The 20244-nt window shown below is 41.9% G+C and overlaps 2 protein-coding genes across 2 annotated transcripts in view; one reads left to right on the top strand and one right to left on the bottom strand.

The window, feature by feature from the left end:
- The first annotated feature begins 27 nt into the window (after positions 1 to 27).
- On the top strand, positions 28 to 15282 carry CAVIN4 (caveolae associated protein 4). The gene is made up of 2 exons (XM_075744635.1): positions 28 to 828; positions 13161 to 15282. Exons 1-2 carry the CDS (start codon positions 418 to 420, stop codon positions 13815 to 13817), a joined length of 1068 nt encoding a protein of 355 aa, XP_075600750.1. The 5' UTR covers positions 28 to 417; the 3' UTR covers positions 13818 to 15282.
- A 725-nt stretch (positions 15283 to 16007) lies between these two features.
- Positions 16008 to 20244, bottom strand: part of LOC104633111 (dynein axonemal heavy chain 5) — a 169455-nt gene continuing 165218 nt past the window's right edge. Inside the window, exons 75-76 of the mRNA XM_075744633.1 lie at positions 19929 to 20150; positions 16008 to 18588 (exon numbers count right to left, since the gene is read on the bottom strand). Coding sequence (XP_075600748.1) covers positions 18370 to 18588; positions 19929 to 20150 — 441 coding nt within the window. The 3' untranslated portion in view covers positions 16008 to 18369. The remainder of the gene's footprint in view (positions 18589 to 19928; positions 20151 to 20244) is intronic.

Raw genomic sequence — 20244 nt, 5'->3', positions numbered from 1 at the left:
CTGACTGCTCTTTGAATTCCCTCGGAGGAAAGCACTCCAGTAACACAAAAACAAAAGTAGATCGTTAAAAATATGCAAGTTTGCTTTCCTGCTTAATTAGTAAGTTACTTAACTTTCCTGGATTAACACTAATAACTTCATCAGTACAGAAGCGTGACCCTTTAAACGTATGTTCCTTTCCAGACATTGCTTCCTAATTTTAGGGGTTTCATGTTGCTGAAAGTATCCGAACAATCATGTGTGGATATTTTGTAGTCAGAGGTATTTGACCAAGCTCCAGGCGCGGCGTTTCACGCCCCACTTTGAGCATCGCCGGAGCCAGCTGTCGCCCTGGCTCCCTGCAGCAGCGCCAGAATCCTTCTGGCAGGATCACCGAAACTTCGCCTCCTCCCGCCGACCCGGCCGAAGGAAGGCAAAATGGATCACCGCGAAATCACCCCGGAGGCTGACAAAACCCACCAAAACCGTCTCTCCAGCGTCACCGAGGAGGAAGAAGAACAAGATGCCGCTTACACAATTGTGACAGTCCTGGACAAAGTGGCCAACATTGTGGACAGCGTGCAGGCGAGCCAGAAAAGGATAGAGGAGAGGCACAGGGAGATGGAAAATGCCATCAAGACCATCCAGATCGACATTTTAAAGCTTGCCCAGGCTCACGGCAATACAGGCTACACGGTGAACAAGTTACTGGAGAAAACCCGCAAAGTCAGCTCCACCGTGAAGGAGGTGCGGGCACGTGTGGAGAGGCAGAGCGCCAGCGTGCGGAAGGTGGAAGCGAAACAAGAGGAGATGCTCAAGAAAAACAAATTCCGTGTCGTAATCTATCAGGTAACCGCAAACCTAATTTCTTGTAGTGCTGTCGTTGTGCCACCTCCTCAGTGGCTGCTGGTAGGCGTCAGTTAATGAACCAAAAGATGCAGTCTGTCCAACATGAGAGTTATTTTGTGCTTTCTTTAACAGTGAGTTGTGCTCCACCGTGCCTTTCAGCATGAACCTACTGACGGCAGCACACACGGTCTATTATTAGTGTTGGTAGGTTTCTGAGCCAGTCGTGTAAGATTAACTGCAGATCAGCAAGGACTATTTGTTGCCTCTCTGAAAGGTAACATGAGGCTGGCCCTGTAAATCTTGTCATACAAACCGTGCCTGACATTCATCCCTGTTATTTTTTTCACCATATTAGGTAGAAGTCCAAATAGCAAAAATGTTTGCAGGCTCTCTGGAACACAGACTTTCTTCCAACACTAATTTCTAAACATATGGTTTATTTAACTTGCAGGATTACCCAGGCTTTCGTAGCGCTGACAAACTGGGGCTTTTTTTTCATTGTCTCAGTCTATAGCAATGTATGCACAAACTAAAGCTCAGACCCTCAAACCCTTCATGACAGCAAATAATCCCTTGCATGCTCTGCTTTGGAAATAGTTTAACACAGCGCTGTTCTTCCAGTAATATTGGGCAAGCAAAATCATACATTTTCCTTCACTGACCTCATTCTAGGATGTTCATTGTTCTTATAACTAATCGGTATTTGAAGAGTAGTTCGGTGAAACGGCATGGTCTCGCTTACATCCGTCCAAACAGCGCGGGCAGCTCATGGGCTCTGTCAGTTGCTGGCGAGGGCTGTGAAACCCGTTTGTTTAATGGCCCGATCCTGCATTTGCTGAAACTTCCCAGTTCCCCAAGTCAATAGAATATAAGAGTGTTTAATGTTTTGCCAGAAGCATAGCTGCTCCTTCATACCAGCGAGTCCCCAAAGCTTCTTTCAAATGAGTCGTATTCATCATTAGGCGTTCTTGAAAATACCAGCCCTCGTGAGTAACACAATGCGCCCCCATCGCCCAGCCTTACACCCTGGTCTTGCATCTGTTTGTACATAAATAACATCTCTTGCAATGAATGGAGCCGTGTGTTTCACGGAGTATGTGCACCACCTTATACAGCTGACAAATTCTTCTGCATAATCTAGCTTTCTTAACTACTTTATTTTCTACTACCGGGAAAAAATAGCTTAAAAAAAAAAAAAAAAAAAAAAAGAAGAAGAGTAAAAGCTGAAAGTAGGAAATGTTAACCTCTTTAATGTTACATTAGTACCATATGCAGCCAAATTGCACCTCCCAGATTTTCTGACTGAATGACTTACTATGGACGCTCAGGAGAAAGCGCAGGCAAAATTTGGCCTATTATTACAATTATTGCAAACTACATCATCATGATGGAATAGCAAACAGGCACTTTCGCTTTTTCCTTGCAAATCATTTCCTAGCTAAAGGTAATAAATATCTCTGACTCCCCTGGTTAATGGCATAATGCCAGTTCATTGATAGGCCTTTACCATAATGATTGCAGCAGAATCAATGCTTTGAAAGTATTTTTTTTTAAAACCAGTATTCATTACATAATGTAATTTTTTCTCCTAGCAAGACATGAGTTGTTGCTTATTTTAAAATGTAGTAAAATATGGTGAAAATGGACTTTTATATGTCTATAAAAACCAGCTGTTGCTATTTTCAGACATTTTATAAAAAAGGCGGCTCTCACGATGCGCACTTTCTCCAAGAGTCACCTTCAGTAGGAGTTTCGGATCACTCTGCTGGTTTTGCCAGACTAGAATGACCTGCACCCTGTTCCATAGGTTTAATTCTTAGGTGGTACTTTTCAGGAAGGGAAACAGCAGTTTTGACTGCTGCCTTTCTAGCTTCCTCTTCCTACAGTATTTGAGAACTGCAGCCTTCTGTAAGGTGGATTGAAGGCCCTTTTCCCTCTTGCACGGAAGAGGAGCAGATGTGCTGATCCCTCTAGGATTCAACACATAACATTTTTCTGGAGGGTGATTACTGCATTGCTCCACAAAAGCTGGAACATGCTGGGTAGCCAAGAGCGTGCTGAAGCTTTAAGGCACAGGTACATTTGTGTAAGTTTTTCACAGAAGTGCAGTGATTCTCCCACTGCTGATTTACACCAGTGTGGCCATACTGCTGGAGTGCCAAGACCTGAATGACGGAAGCTTGGCTACGATGAGTGGGAGTCTGTTAATAGCTACGGAATCAGCGTACTCCCTTTGCTATATTTTACAAATGGGTATAAGCAAGTTGTTTACTTGGTGGTTGTGAGTGACAGCTCATCTGTAGTGAAATTTTTTTCTGATGAACCATTTGGGACATTGTGATGGAGCCAATGACCTGTGTGTAGCTGGTGTTGAATGCCTACGTGGGTGAGCGCACGTGGGTTTTAGTTTTAACTTTTGCCAGAACGTCGGCATATGAGGAAGAGGGAAACACCAATTAAATCCTAAAGATTTTCTTTCAAGTGGATAGCTTTGATCTTACCATTGATAGAAGGAGTAGGCAAGTTGAAAAGGATCATTGGCTGGAGATTGTCCCAAGAGACCTCAGCCATGATGAAAAGAGTTGGCAATATCCTCACATTAAAAAGAGACAAAGTGACCATCCATGAGCATAATGATTAGGGAAATTGCGAGCATTCATTTTTAAAAGGCCATGTGGTTGAGGAAAAGATTTGGTAGCAGGCAGCTCTCCTCCCCAGGCTGATTGCATGATTAAAAATGCCAGGTTACTTCAGAGTTTCTAGTGAGGTCTTTGACCCTGGAGTGCTATGTGCCCTAGGGTGTAGCAGGGAATGCAAAGTACATTATAGGTTTTGCAGGTCACTGTTCACTTCTGTTCAGGTTAGTCTGAATAACCAGCTGTGAGAGCTATCATTTCTCTGCAGTCAAAGAGCATCTAACAATTTAACTCGTTCTGGCTAAATTATTTCAAAATTAGAGATTTTTTTTTTTTTTTTTTAATCCTGAAAGAACTTGTTTCATTTGCTTTTCTGCATGTTCTGCAAGTCCCTCTTTGAATGTGAGCATACAGGCACCAGAAAGTCCATGTTACAATTACTGGGCTCATTTCTATTATCACTTTACGTAAGCACCATAAATGAGTAACAACTTCCTATGAAGGGATGCACGCATTTGTTTCACTCACTGCTGTCTGACGTTTAAAATTCGTGGACAGTCACAGTGGACATGTCAGAAACCGAGTAAGGTTATGGCTTGACTGGCTTACACAGCCATGTTGTTACAATCGATTTGTTTGCCCTGCGATTGCTCCATTGCGCACACAAGGAGAGGCTAGCAGAAGCAGCCTTCCGTATGCCACTCATATTACGCATCAATAAATTAAAATATAAGTGACTTTTCCTGGCCACTGTCCAGCTGCAGCATAATGAGTTGGACAGTAAAAATGGTGAGATCAAGATGGGGACAATAATCTGAAAAACGGAAGTGGAAGCACTTCCATCCAAAGTGGCAGTAAAAGTCAGGGTGTCACGAGCTCAAGAGATGAGGTTGCAAACACGGACTCTGAAAGACCTGGTGCACAAACTCACCGTCCATCAGCACAGAATTTTAATTACAGCTATTCTGAGAAAAACCTGTGAGAGTAACCGTGACATGAAAGACAGCAAATGTAACACTTCTATATAAAAGACGACAAAGGAAATTTTCTGAACCATTGCCAGTCATCTGATATCATTTGGGCATAAGAACGGCAGGCTCAAAAGGGGCTCGGCAGAACAGAATCGTTAGTACCATGGAGTTAAATAACTCACCAAGAGCAGATTGTGCTGAGTAACTCATATTTGATCATTTTCCTGTTTCACAGAAACATGAGAGGTCTTATCCTTTCTCATATTTATGTACCCGATATCTTACCTCATAACAGACAATCTGGAAAAACAACAGATGACAGTGGATTGTGTTGAAATGAGAAGTGAGGCTTGTGATGGGTTTCTAAAAGGGTTTGCTTCTAAGACTGTCTTTGTCAACTGCATAATATTTTCATTAAAGATCTTGACACATAAAAAGGTGTGGATAATAATAAAATATGCTCAAAATGAGGAGCTGTCAGTCCAGAGAAAGAAATATAGATGAGAAACCAAATCATCTTTAGAGCTGGAGTAACACTAATCTAAGTGTACACAGTGTCAGTTCCTGTACTTAGAAGAAGCCCTTGTTGTTATGTTGTCTTCTGAGGCCCCAGGGTTTGGAAAGGACAGAAAATGGTGTATTAATTCCTCTCAAGATGACTGAGAGCCCACTTGATGTTGTGGGTCTTAGAAAACTGAAATGTGAGCCTAAAAGGCTTCAGGCAAGATATTTCCAGAAGTGACAGAGAGATGCCCAGTGTCCTTGTCCAAAACACTTCAGAGCTCACCTGGGCTACCACGTACAGCTCTGATCACCCCTGTTCAAAAGTAAGTTCAAACTGAACAGGTTTGGAAAACAGCTACCAGGTCGATCAGAGCAATGGGAAGCCCTGGTACATGAGAGGAGACCAGGAGGTCCTACCTTGGTTTAGTCCAGCAAGAAGAGAGGCTAAGAGAGGTTGTGGCTGTCATTTATACATACACTGGGGCACAGTGGGAGTCCAGTAAAAGACCATCGTCAAAAAGATGAAATGGATGTAAACTGTCCATGAGTCGTCTCGGGTCAGAAACCGGAAATGGATTCTTCATCCTGGAGACATGAGGGTCTGGACAAAACGTTCTGATAGAACCCCCAGGGAGAGAAAAAACCCTAAATTGCTACTAATGTGGAGTCTGAAAACTTAATGGTAAAAAATATGGCATAGGTTGATTACCTGTGACAGCAGAGCGCTGGCCTCAGCAGCCCAGCAACACAGGGCCTTTGTTGGAGTCTTGTGGCATAAACCTTATAAATATTTTTACAGCTGGGACAGGTAATTGCCTTCACTGAGATTACAGAGAATAAAAGAAACCCAACGGTTGTGTCAGAGAGCGTAGCAAGAGTCCTTTGTTTGCAGTGTCAAGCCCGGTCCTGCCGTTCAAAGCGCTGAGCTGGCCCCGTGCTGTGCAGCCAGCCGCTGGCGGAGTGGCAGCGCCAGCGCTGAAGTACTGCAGGCATCCAAGACGATCATAAATTACCCGTGATTTTTAGGAAAAAATCAACCACTTTCAACCAGCTAAAGAAAAACAGTATTTTCTAGGGACGTGTTCAAAAGGAAAGAGGAGAAAGGGAAATAATAGAAAAATTTTAAAAGCAGCTATTGGGCCATTTCTGTGTTCCTAAAATGAAATAGGTTCCCTATTTCACAGGGCTGTGTTCTTAGCAGATTATAAACTTGATGCTACACCATTTGATCTGGTGTAACTGGAGGCCCCAGACCCGTTCCTCCATGGTGATCCTCACAAAGGCCAGGCAGTCATCTTCTCAGAGTTGCCATTGATTTTTCTCCACTTATTAACGTTGAGTGGTGGAAACAACTGAATTTAATTTACATTTGTGCTGGATGCAGCTGTTCAGGGCTTTGCTTGTGGTTGTCTGCAAGCTAATAGAAGAGCGTAGCTACATCATGAGCCTCCTGTGTCGTGTCTCTCCCTCACGGTCGTAGAGGCTGCCTGCAGTGACTTATGGACAGGAGCTGTGGCTGGGCACACGTGTCTTCAGCACTACACTTCATGCCTGAGGCCCGGAGTCAGGAATGGACTTGGCTCTGGGGACACGCAGTTGGGTTTTATATTCTCAGCACTGCTGAAGATAGCTGAATCTTGCAATTATTCCTTTAGCACTGGGATAAAGTTGATCAAAACAGCACAGGCACAGACGTGAGGAATATGTGAAGTCATTAACAGCAAGTTCAGAATGTGGGACAGGATTCATCTTGCCAGGCGATAGACATCAGTAACGCAGATGTTTGTACCTTTGGCCTGTAGATTCCCTTGAAGCGAGCGAGAGAAATGTATGGAGCCTGATTCGCCCAACCTGTTGTAGACATCTACTCTGGATACAGCTTCTACTTCATAAGTACCTGCTATTCAACTCCACTGAGTTGAAAGGGTGTCCACAAGTGAGTTCATGTGGAGACCTGGTTGCTTGGGCAGACGAGTTCAGCAGCTCCTGATGACCAGCTGGGTTTCACTTGTACTCGAGAGCACTTCCCTGTTCTAGCTAGCTCACAAGAGCAGTCACCTTGTGAGGAATGAATGAATCAAAATATTACCAAACTCTTCTTTTTTTTTTTTTTTTTGCCTTATCAGATCTTGTCATCACTCTTTCTCCTCCACTGACAAAGGCTGGTATCTACAGATAGATAAATTGGAAAGGAGAAATTTCACCAGTTTGCAAACCTGCAGACTGACCTGCAGAGCTAATTCCCTAGGCTAGCACCATAAAGCAATAGCAAAGCAAAGTCTGAAGCTTTGATTTACCCCTGGAGCTGCAGTAGTCCTTTTTATGCAGTATGCAGTGGCCTGGAGCCACGGGCTTCCCTGAGTGATGTGGTGTAACTGGGTACCGCTTGCTCCTTGTCTGCAGCTTGCTGCAGTCCGATAATGAGAGAATGAGCTAGGTTTCTTCATAGTCATTGTATACTCCTGGTTAAATTAATTAATTTCTGTCAGAATTCAAAGAAAAGGGATGTCTATTAGGATTCACGAAAGAGAAATGAGGGGGACTGACTGTTCTGGCCAGGCTGCTTTTTCATTATGTAAAAATAATTCTAAATACAAGCAACAGCACTTGGCCATAAAGTCTTACGTGCTGAAGTGTTTATTCTCTATCTACTTTACTCGATAAAATCCCTTAGGTGCCCTTTTAAAATAATCCTATTGCTCTCTCATCTGAGCAGTTTTTTGGCCTGATGGCAGAGATTTTGAAATGGCATATTTGCAGAAAAATGAAGGGATCGCTTGAGATTTATAAAGCTTCAGTCTTAACTGTTAGAATATGAGTAAAAGGACTGAATGATTTGTAATTGGTTATTCATCAGCGGTTTCGTATTGATTTAGAGAGCAATTTCAAGGAGATGTTTTAGTGATTTACCTCGGCTGCTGGTTTGAATAACAAATCATTCATTTAACATGCAAATTTCCAGGATTTTTTTCAACATTGTGGCGATGCAGTTTCCTGCCCATATGCTGCCAGTCATTTGCATCACCAGTTGTCATAGACACGGCAGCAGCACCAAACCAGGCACTGGTTGGCCTTCAACCATTTTGCTGCTTCGTGCTCTGCTTCAGAATTGTCAGGTGATCCCCAGCCCCATCTGTGCCTATGTTAATCATCACCTGCACCTTCCCTGTCACACAGCCCAAGGCTGAAAGATCGATCATTTGCCATGACCTTTTCCCTGTGCAACACAATGACTCCAAGTTATGGAGTTTCATCTGTCTCCTCCCATCCTTTGCTGTGAGCAGCTTCTTTAGGAGCATATTGAGCCATGATTTTATATACACACAAACACACACACACAAAATACATATATATATATAAAATATAATTTTTATATATATATAATTTCATTATTTATTTGGTCATTCTGTTTTTCTCTGCTATTGTTTTTCATATTTTAAAAAGTTTCATTATGCTAAAGTTTTCATTGGAATTAGATAATAGTTGCGAGCTGGTAACAGTTGCCTTTATGAAAGTTTGTTAGAGTTACACTTTGAAGCTATTTGAAAAGAGAAAGCAAAACTGTTTTATAGCATTTCTAGCATATGTTTATGCATAAGACAATGTATTGTCTTTTTTTTCTCCTTGCCAAGTCTAGAAGTGCAGTCTGGGCTTTGAAATACAAACCCAGAATACGTGTGCAAAAAACCATGAAAGAACAAGGGGAGTAAAGCTCTTGAACTGGCCACACCCATTAAAATGCCCTTATATCCCATTATTTTTTATTTTTAAATGACATTATAATAAAATTATTACTGAAATAATCATTAATAGTGTTAATGTACTGAAAGCCTAAGTACTGCTGTACAGTGACACTATGTCACTGCTTCATCTAGTGAACCCAGTGAACTCTAAATTAGCAACACGCCTTTTCTTAATGAAAAAAATACTATTGCTGCTATTAATTAGTGATCCCATCTGTGCCTGCAAAGAGAAGGAGCAGAGATTCAGCTAAGAAGTTTGTGAGGGAATTTTTTTAATAAGCTTTTTCCCTTTGCACAGCCTCACTGACCCCGCTGAAGGCACGACATTCCTCTTCCAGCAGCCCCCTTGGCTTATTTGCTCCTTAGTTCGGCAGCAAGGGAGGAAGGGGCTATTAGAGCCGACCTGATCTTGGCCAGGACACAGCTGCAGCAAAATACCAGAGACATGGCTAAACAATTTGCTCGGCCGTTTCCCTTCTTTCCCTGCCCAGAGATGAGAAGATGAAAAGAGCCTGACAGTGCAGGCACCGTTATCAAGTGCCTTCCCCTGCAGTTTTCAATTATCTGAGCATTGCCACCTCGAGAGTCTCATAATGTTGATTAGGGCCATTGCCACATTTAAGATTATTTACCTATCCTTTTAAGGTTTCTATGAGGTGAAAAAGAGTCTGCACCTTGCGCTTTGCATAGTTTAAGGAGCAGGTGAGTTAGCCTTCCTTCGTAAACACCTTGTTATATCCCCTGGGAGAAAAATGCTGCTGCTGTGATCCCTTCCTTGAGATCAGGAGATGCCGGCAGTGCTGGCAAACTGGCCAGCACCCTCGGGGGTGGGTGCAGCACAGCCAGAATTTTGGCAGCCAATGAAAAGTTTGTGGAGCGAAAGTCCTGTGTCCCTTTGAAAAATTTCTAATTGCGAATTAAACTGAAATGGGAGCAGAGGGAGAAAATTACAATGACGGAGTCAGATTTTCTTGGGAGCCCAGTGTTAGAAACATCTGAGTTTCAATAGTCACTGTCCCCAGAGCCATCTATTCAAACCAGTGCTGTGCTGGCCACCTTCATCAAAGTTGAGGTTTACTCATCTGTTTACTTTGTGTTCAGGTAGGCCCTTAAAAACTCAAACTTCTTTGGCTAGGCATATATTAGAAGGTAAACACTAAAAAACTAGGAAAAGTGAATGTTCAGACTTAAAACGCTTTCTTAGCAAACTTCCTGTGCCAGGGCATCACCAGCCACTCCTGAACGGTATGATGGTTCTCTTAGGATGTTTATGCCTTTAAGTTTTGTTTGTTTAAGTTGTTTCTCAAGCAGTGGATCTAACTAACCTTACAGGTTTGTGGCCTCTGCATTTCTCTCCTTGCCCAGCTGAACTGCAAAAGTCTCCAGGCCTTCCCCTTATTGCGACCAGTGCTTTCGGTCCCTCCTCTGCTACCACAGAACCTGAAGCCTTTCTGACTGTTCGATATCACCTTGTACCGTGAAAGAATCTCCCGTCCTTGTTTTATTTGAGCATGTACAAATTTAGCTTAAAGATCCTCCCTTACCTCCTGTGAGGTGGTAGTGGCAGATAAGAGCCCTTCCTAGCAAAGGACTCTATCCTGGCCAGAACCAGGACAATGCTTAAGTAGAATTGTAACTTAAAGCTTACAAGTAGCACCACCAATTGCTCAAGTCTTTCTCACCCTCTCAGAAGACTGGGCTGCCCAGTCCTGCTATTTCCAGTCCCATCTGCTTTCAAGCCAAGAAGAAAGCTGTCACCCAGTTCAGGGCTTTGTCCTGTGCAACTGAAATCAGTAGGTGTTTTGTCTTTGATTTTAGCGGGCCTATAGATGAGCTGGTAGCTATACGCTCTGACCCTATCGATTTCCCATCTGGTGCTAAAACTTATCGTTCCTGCTTTAGAAAGGATGAGCTCCTACCTTCTCTCTACCCCACTGATATCTGGTGAAAGAAGAAATGGTGAGGGGCAGGAGACAGAAAGGAAGCAGATGAGAAAGCTCCTACTGAGCCTAAACCATTGTATTTTTATTATGAAACCTCCCTAACACACTAGCCAGTTTCACTAATACTTTCCACTTTGGTAACATCTTCCATGCAGAACTCTTGAGAGGAGATAGAAACTCACACTAATTTTTAGCCTTGCTACGTGTGATTCTGCAAGATGTGTGCAGAAACCAAAGAAAAAGAGAAAATCAGAGATTTGGCAAAGATCATTCTGAGAGTCTGTAGCAGAATGAAAAATGTTCCTCAGGACCTGCAGCTCTAGTTTCTGTGTCTTGTCTACAAGGCTTTCATCTCACACGTTACTGTTCATAAGTCTTAATTCTAATACATGTGCATGAAAGTTAAAGCATTCCTTTCTTTAGCTAGTAGACTATAAAGCTAAATAGAATAAAAATCTGGCAAACAATTGACAAAAAGTACAGAAAATCTGTTCTTCCAAAGGAAGACAGCCTAAGTATTGCAGAGAAAATAGTCTCTCTGCCTTCTCTCTTTTTAAAAAGTAATCATCATATGAACAGCATACCCTATTCATCATATTGTATTCATTTCTGTATGTACTGAAATTTCAGAACAGTCATTCTGGAAACATTTTTGTCACCATTTCAGCTGAAGGAGTGGGCTATAATTTACTAACTTTGAGGAATTATTATCCAGCTGTGTTTTAGTTCATTTTCAGAAAAGAAGGGATTATGTTTATATATAGAAGTCTTTATATAATTAATGTTAATTTGCACGTGTTAATGAAGATGATTATTAGCAAAGCATTGTAGTTTTGTTCCTGCTGATTTTGACAGATGAGTTGAATAACATTCTTCTGTAATCAATGCAACATAATTCATTCCTATTTTTTCTAAGCATTAACAACTATTTTACTAGAGGGTTTTTAATGAAGCCAAGCCATGATGACAGACTCTTAAGTGGGTTTTATCTGCCAAATAGTTTAATGTATTTTATTTTACGTATTGCTAGTGCTCTGTAAAATAACATTAAACATGACTTGCTACTAAGGATTCACTGTGAAAAATGACAGACGTCTTTTTGGCCGGAAATCAGTTCACAGAAAAATATTCAGTAAGACTGACCCATTCTTCACGGGTTCACAACTTCTAATATCTCTCCAGTTGTCTGCATTAAGGTAATAATACCAAGGATAGAGCCCAGACACTGTCATGCTTCAGAAATCAGCTGAAGTAGTTACTACTCATGGGAAACAGCTTATATAAGTTTTATATAGCTGTTATACCTGTCTGCACCCTAAAGGGCTGCTCCTCTTGGGAGAAGAGCACATGCACATAAATAGCAAGTGAGCAAGAAGGGGTGGGCATCGTCCATCTCATACACCTCCGACAAGTTACGGGGTTTCTACTCTGCATACATGAGTACTTCTAGGCAGAAGTGACTCACTGACACCGAGCTGCAAATTTGTAATGTCCATGCAGACAGCAGTCTTCAGCAGCTCTCTTAGGAGATTCTGTTCAGATAAAGCTCCGTCACCACAAGCCTTTTGCCTTTTTTTTGCACATCTTTAACCACTAAGTGATTCTTAGTAAATTATTTGTTTGCTGTGGACAGCTTTTGGAAGTCTTCTATGTATCTCTGAGTTTTGGGCCTCTAGCACTCTTTATTTAGAGGGGATACATAGTGCTAAGACATCTAGGATGGTCACCGCTTCCAAGCATGCAGCTAATATGCCTCATATGTATAATATAAATGTCTAATACCGCATGCTCATACAGGTCACCAGAAGAGATAGAGGTGCTTGCTCTCTGGTCATTCATATTTTTCCAGATGGAACAACTGAAGTTCATCTCAGCAACGGTGCAGGTGCTGGGTGAATTGTGTGAAATCGGGTTTAACATCTCATTCCTTTAGTGACTTTGACCCCTTGTAGAGCCAGCACGTGTAAGTTAATGTGTTGGGGTCCATCCCCTTCTGGGCAGCAACAGAAATGTTTGCTAAGTTCCAATTAGTCAAAAATGTGCAATTGTCTTGGTGACAGCAAAGGGCAGAAGCTACTGGCATCGAGACACTCATTTGGAAGAGTGTACAGCTGACACGAGCACAAGAGCCTATTTTGTCTGCACAATGTCTACTTTTATTGGTGAGCAATAAATAATTGGATCTCGGTCCAATCTCTGAGAAGCAGCTTCAAAAAAACCATAAACTAGACAAAACTGCTCTGAAAACCATTAGGGGCCAGTAAACATAGGACCATGGCATTCATTAGTTTCAGGTAGAACGCACCGACAAGAAATCTTTAATCAGGTATGATGTCTTTACAGAACTTGGCAAAGGTTTCTTCTGCAGTTTGTATCCTGTATAGATCACGTACGATGGTACAAGCTTACCTTACTTTGTTACGATATTGTATTTCAGTTAGCATTAACTAACCACAAGCCAACAAACACAATGCTTGAATCACCATCCTTGTAAAACACCCTTACTGGAAGATGACTCTGTGCTTTAATTCACAGGAGGAAACCGAGTGTCCTTCATCTCTCTCTGTTATCAAAGAGAGGACAGCAGGTGAAACTCTAGAGGATGATTTCTTCGCACCTGACGATCTGTCTTCTGATGAAGAATATTATATCGAAGAAAGCAAAGCAGCCCAGTTCAAGAAATCAGGCATGAGGCGCATAGATGGTATCAAAAAGGCATTTTCAAGGGAAAATATCCAAAAGACGAGACAAAATTTTGGCAAGAAGGTAAACAGGCTTCGAACTAGAATAGTGACCCCTGAGAGGAGAGAGAGGATCAGGCAGTCAGGAGAGAGACTGAAACAATCTGGGATAAGGATCAAGAAAACCATTTCACAAGCTGCCCCAATGAAGGAGACGTTCAAGATCCATAAAAAAAATAAAGAACGAACAGGAGCCGAAGGTCAGGAGGGGATCCAGGAAGCCCGTGTGCACATCGCCTCTGAGCTCGCAGCAGCAGAGCCCTTCACCGAAGAAATCTCTTACACAGAAGTGATCACTAAGGTAAAAAAAGACAAGAATGGTGCAACAAAAGGTGCTTCCCAGTCAACTGAAAAAGGAGTGACAATCCCAGAAGTCGTTCTTAAGCAGGAAGGAAAAGAAGGAGGAGGAGGTGACGATGTCCCTTTGCTAGACTTAAAGCAATCGGCATAAGGAATCAATTAGCAAACACATCATACTATCCTTACTGAACAAGAGAGAACACAGTATGTATTCACTCAGCTTTAGAAAAAGTGTGAATTTGTGTCATATCACAGAACATGTGTTGGTATTGTTCTGTCATTTACACGGGTGTCTGTAGTGTCGTCTTCCCGACAAAAGCCAAGCCATGCAAACTGAGCGAAGGGGCTGCCCCTCTGCCTCGCAGTGTGCCGACAGACATCGGCCATTTAACCCAAATGGAACTCCCATGTCAAAGGGAGATGGAAATCTGCTGTATTTTCAAGACTGATTTAGCAGTCACTTCACAGCCTAATTGCTCTCTTTAGTTTTACGTACAACAGTATAAAAACATTTTCCATTATCTTATACCAGCTCCTCTAATCGGAAAACAACAACAAAGCTATCACTTCGTATTTGCAAAAGGAAGAACTATGAAAAATGTCCATTCAGCTGTACAAATCTGTTCATTTAAGGGCCCTCACTGAAAGAGCAGAAGGAGGAAATTTCTGCTTTAGCCAGGGTGTGACAAAATGTGGCAGGAATGATAGGGCGTTGAGTAAATTGTGTTTCTTCTCAGTGGAAAAACGAAGCTCCTGACATGACTAAAGAGTATTTCCAGAGTTATGGAAGAGGAAGGTTTGATGTAGGTAAGCAATGCATTTTCGGCACTTACGGAGTAAGAATAAAAAATCAGAAGACATGTTAAATATGGAATAGCAGGAGGAAAAGAGAATGAGGTATCGTATTCATGTTTGGGAAAGATGTGACTGTGAGAAAGGCGAGGGTATGAAGCAGTAAAAAAGGAATAAGATTAATGCATGGGTTCTGGATAAATAGAGAAAACAAATTAGAATATTGTAACTGAAATTTCCTCAAGATCTTTTAAAGAATTGTTACTGTATCCAGAGGATCAGAGGGCATAGGATCACCAATGTAAGAGACCAGACAAGGGAATTGTTTTGTTTTCCATTCTCTGTGCTTTTACTGAGCTTCACTGCAATTAAACTCTATTCTGCAAAGCCGCTGAAGTACAGGGCCAATCCATAACCCAATTCTTTGTTTCCTATCATCATCATTATCGACCAGCCACAGCCTCAGGGATTATGAGACAGACACCCTTTGGAGTATGGAATGCTGTTTATTTGCAACACTCAGGAGCCAGTGCCCTGACATCAGATATGTTTGTAAACACGGCCGCTACGCTGACATGGGGTGCAGGACTGTATTGCTCTCTTCATTCTTAAACGGAGTTGCCTTCAAAGCACTTATTTAAAGCAATGTTAGTCATTACTATCTGTGTGAAACTTGTACAATATTGCCAAAAGCTGTATGATTGTATTTAATATCTCAGATTCATTTTAACAGCAGAGCGTAACTTGGTTATCTATACACATTGTTTGAGGACTCCCAGCTAATTGTTAATCTATAATTTAAATATAATTAGTTTGATTTCAAATATTCTGCCTGCCAGTTCTTTCATTTAGTCTGGTGTACATCACATTTGAAGGGAAACAGCTTTAGCAATAGTAACTAGGGAACACTGGTTGGGGAAGGTCGATGTTATAGTGTGTCAATGACATTTCAAATCAAATTAATGTTGTCAGATTGGAAGCAGTAACTCCACTGAATGGAAGGGCAGGACAGGGCAAGAGAGACAGGGAGAGGAAAACATTTCTTTCAGCAGTAAATTGTACATCACTGTACTGTAATTACATGCAAAAAGAAAAAAAAGGGGGGGGGGCTGCTTATAGGATAGATTGGAGGCTGTGTTTGGTTGGTTTTTTACTAGTTATAGGAAGTCTTTTCTGGAACCAGCTGACTCTATGTTCCTCTTCCAGTTCTGTATAAAACCGGAGCTATATTCAGTGAAATACTGTATGATGTGTCTGGTTCTTCTGTGTCGTGGTTTAACCTGGCAGGCAGCTAAAACAACCACACAGCCATTTGCTTACTCCCCCCACCCACAGTGGGATGGGGGAGAGAATCGAAAAGAAAAGGGTAAAACTTGTCGGTTGAGATAAAGACAGTTTCATATGGCAAAAATGAAGAGAATAATAATAATAATGATAAAAGAATATACAAAAACAGTGATGCACAACACAATTGCTCACCACCTGGAACTGATGCTCAGCTAGTTCCTGTACAGTACTGCCTCCTGGCCAACCCCCCTCCCCGGTCTATACTGAGCATGATGTCATACGGTATGGAATATCCCTTTGGCCAGTCTGGGTCAGCTGTCCTGGCTGTGTCCCCTCCCAACTTCTTGGGCACCCCAAGCCTTCTCGCTGGCAGGCCAGTATGAGAAGCTGAAAAGTCCCTGACTGCTTGGCAACAATTAAAAACATCAGCATCTTATCAACATTATTGTCATCCTAAATCCAAACCACAGCACTATACCAGCTGCTAGGAAGAAAATTAACTCTATCCCAGCCAAAACCAGGACATTCTGCAATATGGCCTTCATGCTGTTCTGCAAGATTTGATGTTTTCCTAAACTGACAAACAGGGTTTAGTTATTGAAATGAAAATGTCCAAGTTCAAAGAAGCTACTTCTTTGCATTCTTATACAGTGGAAACACTAAGTGCTAGAAGATAATTGCCTATAGATTTTCTTTACATAGCATTTAATTTTCTCATTTTACTTGACAAAGAAAAGAAGTGCTGCAGTTTCCATGGACCTTATCACGTAGCATCACATATAACCTCTATCAAATATGTATTTTTTAATGTTTACTTCTAACTTCAGTTGTTCAGAGGATGATTTGTTTTCATAGCAAGTAGTGAGTTCTTCAGCTGTGCAAATTATTTCAATGCACACTCTTCATTTTAAGGTATTATCAAAGTTAATTTACTGCATATTCCCTCATACAGGTAGAGGATGGGGAGAACACTATGGGTTACAACCTCAATTTCTATACAACAGCACAGCCTATTCCCGCTTGAAGTCTCTCTTAACTCTTTCATAATTTCCTAGAGCAACGGTCCTGAAGCCCAATCCTTTACCCTTTTCAGAAACAAAATTCTTGATTAAATCAGTTGATGTACAGCCGTACTGCAGAGAGGCCTGGTGTATATTTTTTGAATAGGTGGTTTCACTCGGTAAGATAATCTCACCGGCACTGTGTGTGAAACAAGTGCTGCTCCCGGCTCAGTGGGAGAAAGGGACCCTGTCCCTGTCTGCTCTGTTTTCCAAGAACAAATCTGGCACTTTCTGCTGAGTTGTGGGCGGGAGTGTGAATATCAAACTTCCTCATAGAAAGAGCCCTGCAATTGCTAACTGCAGAGTAAAACTCATTATGGGAAAGGATGAACTACTTTCTCTGATGCCAGCTGAAAAGAAATTGAAGTGTTTACATGAAAATTGAAAGTGTTTACAAGGAGAAAAAAGTGATTAACAAAGCACTCACACCCAGTCCTTCTTTCATAACAATCAACAGCAATTTCTTTTGCTTTGAATTTGTGCTACTGAAAAAAGCCAAACGTTTTCTGCCAATAGCTGTCCATCTATTAAAAGAGCAGTAGCAATCATCCTTTAATTACAGGGTAGACAGCAATGGTGGTAACACACAAAAATTACTTCAACCATTTCAGCTGAATCTACTCCCACAAATGGCCTGTGTGTCTTCTACCCTTTTTTTTTTTTTTTTTTTTTTTTTTTACCTACACTGATGCAAAATACAGAATAAAAGCAGTTAAGAGATTTGAGTTTGCAGGATTCAGGCACAAACACCAATGGAGTGAGTAGTAATAGAGCCAAACTGATGTTCACATGTGTTTACTCTGAGAAGAGTTTCACAATCTTTTTCTCACTAATAATGGGGGAGTGTGTACATCTTCCTTATATTGGGATATAGGTTTAGAAATGAGTTAATATGTGCAAGGGCCACTACTTGTGCAAAGATAAACTTGCCTGTTTGTACAACTTCCATGATCTTTTGCATAAGCAAGACTATCCAAGGAAATGGTAGCATCCATTTCTAAAACCACCCACTAAGTTTAGAAATGTAAAATCAAAGGAATTGTGCATTGGAATATATGCAGATAAACATAAAGTTTTACCATACGTTTAATTCACGTGTCATTGCAGCTTTAATAATGCTATGAATTATAAGTTTTTAACTACAAAGTTTATTATATTATAGTATATTATGAAGAAGTCTTGTATTAATAAGATAACATCTACAAAAGAACCACCATAAATGTCAAAGCAGTTATCACTATCACAATCACAAGCACTTTTTTCCTAGTGTTTCCACTATGAGCAAGCTAGTTGATTATATTCTCACTTGCTTTGTAACAGATGCCAAATCTTACACCTGCAACTGTCTTCCCTCTGATATTCCAAGGTTAAACGCATTTAGTATTTTTGCTGTGAACAGAGTAAACTGATCTATGTGCAATTAACACAATCTCTATACGTCACTTGCTAATTTCCATACCCCTATGAGAAGGTAGCCACCACTTTGTAAATAACAACAGAAGTCCGACTGGCTGCAGGTGACTCTTCTTAGGTGGTTCTTTCTTTATAGCTATCTGTTGGTCCTTATTTCGAATTACAGAGCAGCGCAACCCCCCGTAAAGTCCAATGATCAGGATTCTGCACTGTTTTCAGATACAAGGAGAAAATGTACGTCAGATCTGTTCTCCGAGGCTTTTTGTAGACAGGGCAGGAGTACACACTTCCTTGTTGCTTCTTTGGGTCCTGTAGCGCTGCTGTGCTAACAGCATACACGTGGACTACAGGAAGACTTGTGAACAGCACCTGAGAAAGTTAAAACAGACATAGGGCTCAGCATTAGAGAAGCAGGACAGGGTATCTGAACGCCAAACGCTGGAACAGTGATGGCCTTCAGCAAAAGCACCAGCACCTCAGCAGAGGTACACGTGAGGACACAAGTGCTGTGCTCACTACTACATTGAGCCTAACTTTAAGCCAGTGGCAGCTCAGGGACAACGGATGTCAGGAAGTCTGGAAGGAAAAGAAAGCAGCAGAAACTTGGAAAACTACACACCATGGAAGCAGATGGAAAAACAACAGGGTGGTTCTAGGAGGGAGAGAGAACATCGTCTTTTTTCCCCATCCTTTGCCCCTTTGGCTAGTGTTCCCCATTCTTTCCCCACCTCCTGTTCCCTGAATGACAGAACTGGAGCTACCAAGACCAAGCTGCATTTAGCAAGCCTCCTTGTTATCTCTGCACTGCTGGCTGTGGAGCTTCAAAGATCCAAGGTCCCTCTTGGATGTTTGTCCAGACTAGATCCCCTCAGGTCTTCCAGCAATATAAACTATTCATTGACGGGGTGGAAAAAAAGACCCAAACCCAAGAGCAACAGGGAGGCTTGCTGAACATTCCAGAGCACTTGAGTAAACTCCGTATTTGAGGTGTCTTTTGACAAACCGAGCAACAGCTGTCACCAAAAGCTACAGCTGGCAAGGTCTGGTTTGGGAAAGTTTGCTCTCAGCCAGACACAGAAGTGTTTTACCTACGGAGAGGAATTACCTCAACTTCAATTCCAGGACAGTTATCACTGGTTTGGTAAAAGTCAGTGGCAGCTTTCCCTGGGCAGTGACCACAGCATCTAATCACTACTCTATAGCTAGGTTTTAAATCTGCTTAGTCACACCAGTAAAATGTAACTCTGTGCATGGATAACTGAGCATAAGCCCAGAACTAATACTCTTCCTCCTATTCAAAAACAAATGCCAGGGATTTCTAGTCATCCAAACACTGACCTCCACAGCAGCTGTCATCAAACCCAGTCCTGGGCTTTGGAAGTTGTGATAGGATCCCACCTGGTCAGTCAAAAGAAGGCTGACTGTGGGTTGCATTATTTTAATCAGAGCTGTGCTTCTAGGGCCCCTGAAGCCAAGGAGTCTGGCATCTGGTCTGCTCTAGTGCCGTGCATCCTAAGTTCATTTTCTGACAGAAGTCTTTTTGTTCAGTTCTGGTGGGTAAACACTCTGTTCCCCTCCCCAGCCCTGCTAGTGTTTTACCCTCTTAAAACCTGCTGTGAAACCACTACTGCAGGCACTCAGAATGCTTCCTGGTGTTCCCTGAGCGCACTATGTTATGCCACAGTCAGTTATGCTCACTTGATCCTTACCTTTGGTGCCGACTCAACCAGCTTACTGTTTCTGCGGTCCCAACCTGCCCCTTCAAGGAAAAGGCCATATATGTAAACCCCGCCTATATCAGCAGGAGGAGGGCCAACAACATCTTCTTTCATCATCTTGGTCACTTCATTGTGTAAAACAACACTGTCCAGTGCCCATCCTTTTGCTAAATTCATGCGAGTTGTCTCTTGCCTCATAGCAGTTAGGAATCCCTAAGGAGATTGAATATGACAGAGAGAGTTTTTTTAAAAAAACCCTTGGATTTACCCATTTCCAACTTTTTTCCTACATAAGTGACATCAGCAA

The sequence above is a fragment of the Balearica regulorum genome, chromosome 2, assembly GCF_011004875.1.
Source record: "Balearica regulorum gibbericeps isolate bBalReg1 chromosome 2, bBalReg1.pri, whole genome shotgun sequence".
NCBI classification, from domain to species: Eukaryota; Metazoa; Chordata; class Aves; order Gruiformes; family Gruidae; genus Balearica; species Balearica regulorum.
Note: the sequence above shows the minus strand (reverse complement) of the source record. Positions and strands in the feature narration are given on the sequence as shown.